Source organism: Myotis davidii, unplaced genomic scaffold, assembly GCF_000327345.1.
Source record: "Myotis davidii unplaced genomic scaffold, ASM32734v1 scaffold902, whole genome shotgun sequence".
NCBI classification, from domain to species: domain Eukaryota; kingdom Metazoa; phylum Chordata; class Mammalia; order Chiroptera; family Vespertilionidae; genus Myotis; species Myotis davidii.
Window position 1 is genome coordinate 85,760 of NW_006293951.1, and position 5,811 is coordinate 91,570.

General features: G+C 33.2%; 1 protein-coding gene across 1 annotated transcript in view; it reads right to left on the bottom strand.

The window, feature by feature from the left end:
• MUC19 (mucin 19, oligomeric) overlaps positions 1 to 5,811 on the bottom strand; it is a 67,621-nt gene that overhangs the window by 50,690 nt on the left and 11,120 nt on the right. The window contains exons 11-16 of the mRNA XM_006767834.2: positions 4,602 to 4,737; positions 3,004 to 3,096; positions 2,269 to 2,353; positions 1,957 to 2,094; positions 1,155 to 1,304; positions 211 to 305 (exon numbers count right to left, since the gene is read on the bottom strand). Of these exons, the coding sequence (XP_006767897.2) occupies positions 211 to 305; positions 1,155 to 1,304; positions 1,957 to 2,094; positions 2,269 to 2,353; positions 3,004 to 3,096; positions 4,602 to 4,737 (697 nt within the window). The remainder of the gene's footprint in view (positions 1 to 210; positions 306 to 1,154; positions 1,305 to 1,956; positions 2,095 to 2,268; positions 2,354 to 3,003; positions 3,097 to 4,601; positions 4,738 to 5,811) is intronic.

Genomic DNA, 5,811 nt, shown 5'->3' on the forward strand with positions numbered 1-5,811 from the left:
GATTTTTCTCATTTTTTGTACCACATTTTAAATTAAAATTGGTATATCTAACAATTGAATAAATTAGTGGAATCCCATGCTCAATTTAAACATATATCATCACCTACTGTCAATGGTTGCTTTTAAATTATTTTTAATATCTGCATGGTTCTTTTGATATTGTCAAAGTATTTCCTAAAAAAAAGTTGTTAAAGTTAGACCCTCACATACCTCATGATACGGTTTGGGGTTCACAATTGGATGGCAGGAAGCAAAAGGCCCATTTGAATCAAGAAGAATTCCACAGTGACTTTCAGCAAACCTTTCTGGAAGGAAATTAAGGCACCCCAAAATTATATTAATAACTTTATAATTTTTAATTATAAGACAAAGTGCAAATGTTTAACAAAGTTTTGTCTTTAAATAATTATGTTTTTAAAGTGTTTTTAAATTGAATGTATCGCTATAGAAAAACAATAACATGATATAATCAGAGACACTTGAAGCCAAAGAGGCAGAAATCTTTATTAGCTTTGGACTTTTATCTAAAATCAGCTAACCTTATTCTGAAATGCAGTTTATACCTACACATAAGTGGTAAAAAGAGAACCAGATTATTTATTTAGGTGTCTTTTCATTTAAAATATAAATTTATGTCTGTGCTGACAAGTTGGGTAAATGAAGCCACCACAACACCACTCATTTCACCCCTGTCGCCCAGTATAATTTCATTAATAAGATGCAGGGTTTGGGATAACTAATATATTTGATAGCCATGGCTGGGAGAGCTGGATCTGGCTACAGCTCTATTGTTAAGTGGCTCACTCTTATCAATTTCAAGCAATGATCACTTCCATGAGCCTTATTTAATAAACCAAATAATCTATAAAGTCTCTTCTACCCCTATTATTCTATAACCTTGGAGAAAACTCTATAAGAAAGGGAAAAAATGGATATAGAAAACGACAACTGAGATGACCCAGCCATTCCCTGTGAAAGATGTGTTTGTTAGGAATGCCCTCAGCCAGACAGACAGTTTCTCTAATCATGGGACAGTACGCCCAGCAGTCGTTAAAACCAGATTTATGTGATAGACTCCTATCATTACCAGAATAAGTACATAATTCCTAGCACCTGATCTTTAACCACAGAGTTTGGCACATAATTAGCATTACCTGCGTCTATGCTGATGCACGAAGTTGGGTTTCCTTTAGGACAGGACATCATTTCCCAAGAATCAGCAAAAGCCTGAGACGACTTCTCCAGTATATTCTGACTTGACATGAAATCATCTTCTGCTCTGTTGTTGTAGGAGCCACAGAGCCCTGTGGAACAGCACAGGACAAAGTTGAACATCCCCTCCCTACTCAACTTTTTGGACTCATAGCCTCACTTCATATTCAGTTCTTTAAGTCAAAACTGCAGAAGCTATCTAAGAGTACGGCTTGCTTAGTCTTTATACACGTAAGTGACCATGGAATCTGCCGTAATTGTTCTTGTTTGTTTTGTGTGACGCCATGGACAGTATGTAAGAGCTGATTTCTATAGTAGAAAAAACCTCAGTGGAAGATATGAACACGTGACAAGAAAAAAGATGTTATACTGTAGTTTGTATGGGAAATATGATTTTCAAAAGATTGATATCCATAATATCTTAGTTTATTCTTTTACAGACCAAAATCCTTAAAAATGCATATTAACAAAAGGATATTTAACATATTATCAAAGATCACTATATTTGAAAAATAAAAGCCTTTATTTAAAAGCCTAAAATGTTGACAACCATTTAGGAATGGGTTTTGTAACAAACAAGGTTGTCAGTACTATAAAAAGCAAATTGAAATTGTACTGAAATATAAAAAGGAAGATGAAGTAAAAATGACTTATGGTTTAATATCATTAAGAGGCAGTTGAAAATTACAATAGATGATTGACATATTAGAGCCTTGGAAATAAAAACATAGGCAGAGGACTTACCGACAGTGTCTGTGAATTGGTTAGGTGGCATGGAGACATATAATTGCATCACGGGATCAGTTTGTACTTGCATTTTTACATGAGAGTATGTTTCTACTTGAAAGTATGAGAGAGATGCCTTGAAAATCTGTATTTTGTCTGTTAAAAGAATTATTTACATTATTAGCAGGAATTAATATGTTAAACAGTTTTAAATTTATTAAAGTGTTTTATTCTTTAATATATATTAAAAACAGAAACATTTATTATCATTAAAACTTGAATAAATGAATGCCTCCTACATTTAATTTTAAGTGGTATTATTAAACTTACCTGAATAGTAATAATGTTGATTTTCAATCTTGTCATTTGTGACTGTTCCATCTTTATTAAATACATATTTGTCAACTGAACCAGACTAAAATTGAAAATACATTGTTAGTTCATATCAATTTACAAAATTATTTCAGTTGAATGCAATGTAATACATAATAGATGCAATAAAAATGGGTATAATTTTATTGGATTAATTCCTAAATATCTAAACCATTTTTAAAGCATTTTCCATTCATACTTTGCTTCATTGTTTCTCATACCAACTCTTTGAGGAAGTTTGTAAAGGACTTTTCATCCCCAATTGTAGATGAGGAAACTAAGACCCTTGAAGGTAACTTGGATTTCCAAAGGTTAAAAAGCTTCTAAGTGCAGGCTTGCTGCTCTTCCTTCTCATCTAGGTCTATTTCCACTTAAATTGTTAGTTTCGCATACATGAAATTGTAAGCAAATATAAATGCTTTCTTAAATGACCCACAGTATTTAATAATTTTATAATTATGTAAGGTTGATGTATAATGAGTGTGTTAGTTGTGTATCTATGGTATATCTTTATTATTTAAGGATCTTTGGAACTATCCAGCTCTTCCAGAGACTACCACTTTTCTGCATAATCTTATTTGTGCTCTTAATTCACATAGTAAGGTCTCTTTTCTACAACCACTGAAATTCTGAATTTGTGACATAATTAATTTGGTTGTGCTCTGAGTAAACTTTAGGAAGCTGATGACTTACCGAATTCAAGATGAGTGTAACACTATTTAAGCACGTTCCTGACATACCACTTGGACATGGGCGAAGCTCAACACTAACAGACCAATCTTCATCCTGTTAACAAAAATGCATTTCATTTAAATAATAATTTAAATGTTATCGATGACATGTTATTACTATTTTATTTATTCACAATGCATGTTTGCATTTTTAAATTAAATTTATTGGGGTAACATTGGTTAATAACATTTTATACGTCTCAGGCATACAACTTTATAATCCAGCATCTCTAGATTCCATTGTGTGCTCAACACCCAAAATCAAGTCTCCTTCTGTCGCCACAATGCCTCTATACAATCATTCTGCTCTGAAAATGGAATCCAACTTCAATCCATGGTATAGATTAAAATTGGTCAAGAGCTTTACCGATCAGCTCTATCTGTGTGGCCTATGATTGGTGGTTTTTCATAGCCATTGTTTTTTCTTAATCTTTACTTTCTGTCTTCTCCTCCAAGGGAGTTATGCTGTATGTGGAGACTAAGGTGAATTAGAGGCAACCTAGCTTGGTTAGTCTCTGGACAATCCACATTGTCTATTTAGATCCTATGTGAGAGACAATTAATAAAACCTCAATATAATTCATGTCAAACATTGACTTCCAGTTCTCATTTTAAGATCTAGGAATCCCTAAACAACAAGAAGCAAATATTCCATACATTCTGACATATTTCCTTCTCACTTTACCCGTCCCCCATTCTCATGGATTACATGAGGGGTACAAAGAGAAGGAAAGAAAATTTGGAAAACTGACTTTTAGCAGCAGCAAGTACATTTCTCAGAGTACTGGGTGTTGGCCCACATCTCTCACTTCAGGAATCACAAATTCTGTTCATCTTTCTTTCTTACCAGGAAGACTAAATAATATTACTTATCCTCATGCTAGCCAAAGATACAAGCTATAAAATGGGATTCCCACTTTTATTAAAATTCAAACTACTTAAAATTTTAATACTGAAAAGAATTTAAATATAAGGACAGCCTCTATCATACTGATAATATTGTCATAAAACCTAAAAATAAATGCAAAGAATAATGATGAAAGAGAAAGATGCTTCATCTATAATAATAAAAGCATAATATGCTAATTAGACCAGCAGTCCTTCTCGACAACCTTCCAGACAAAGCCAGGGCTGTGAGGGAAGCCTGGGTCCTGGGTGCCAGAGGGAAGCCAGTGCCGGCAGGTGGGGGAAGGAAGGCCTACCCTTGCAGGAATTTCATGCATTGGGCCTCTAATAGAATATAAAGGATAGTTTAATTTGAGACACTAGTGAACACATGCAAAGAAAAGTAGCACAAATAATTTTCCAGTGCATTTAGAAAATTATTAGCGATGAAAGGTGCTTTGTTTGTTTGTAAACAGGAATTTCTAAAGAGCACAGGTAATACTGGTTGCCAATGTCAGTGTGAGCGCAAACATACTGAAATATATAACCAGTACTTGAAAGACTGTTATTTATTTATTTTTTTAATAATTGAAGGTGAAGATTGAGTTTCAAATTAATTTAAAAATAGCTTGGAGCCTGTACTAGTTTTCTGAAGTGTTTGAGATTCTTACGTACATGGATGGCCAAAAAGTGACAGTTTCCAGGATGGTTATATTTTTCACCATCAAAGGTGGTAATTGAACTTCCTTCCACCTTACATCTTCCAGGACACATTGCTTCAGTGCAAGACCACTTTGCATCTTGGCATGTGCTGTTAAAATAAAATGGTTATGTTAAAGACCACCAATCACATCTTTAGGAAATCACTAACTTACACTGACATTTAGTTAAGCTGTATTAGGCCATGCACATCCCCTACCCAACATCTCAGTACTGATGTAATGCCTCACTGACAGTAGTATCCTGGTGTTTTAAAAGTCGTGAATTCCACTGAATAAAATGATAACATCCAACTGCATTAAACAAATAAAAACTTGTAAACTGAATCTCAGGTGCTTAAATGGAATATATTTCACTGTCAGTATTAAAACATTTGCTACTTGCCCCATTGTAGACCTGCACTTTCCAATATAGTACAGAGTCGTATAGCTATTGATTATTTGAAATCTGGCTAGTCCAGATTGAGATCTACTTTAAATGAAAAATATACAGACTATGAAGACAACATGAAAAAAATTGTAAAACCTCGGGTTAACGTTTTATACTAGTTTTATGTTGAAATAATAGTTAAAAGTGTTAGTCATCTATGTGAGTGACATTCATGACTCACATTATACTTCTCTTGAACAGCATTTCTGTAGATATTTAATAAATCATACTATTGTTTTTATAATCATTATTAATAAATTATTACCACATGAATCAAACATCTTCTATTTATAGGAAAATTATTATAGTATAAATACTACGTTGTTTTTCATTGAGTTAAATTATTTCCCCAGAAGGACATCATATATTTCTAGAAAAGTCCTTTGGGATCCTGCAGAAATTTGGAGTTTCAGAGAAAAGTAATAATGAGGAATGGGGAAATCTCTCTTGTCAGCAAATTCTTGCTGCACTCAAAAGGAAGAATCAAGCTAACTATTCAAAGAGGAATAATCTACACTAGCCTTTGGCACATTAAAATCTACTCTGGATTAAATTTATCTCCACAAATGTAGCCTTCTATAGAATTATTTAAAAAGTGTTGGGCTGTTTCTGATTATACATTTTATTAAATATTATTGGCAATTAGAATGATTACCATTTCATTATTGTAACCAAACTCTTGTATTATTCTTTGTTCTCTATTCGCAACCACCAACTGGAGCACTATTCAAAACAC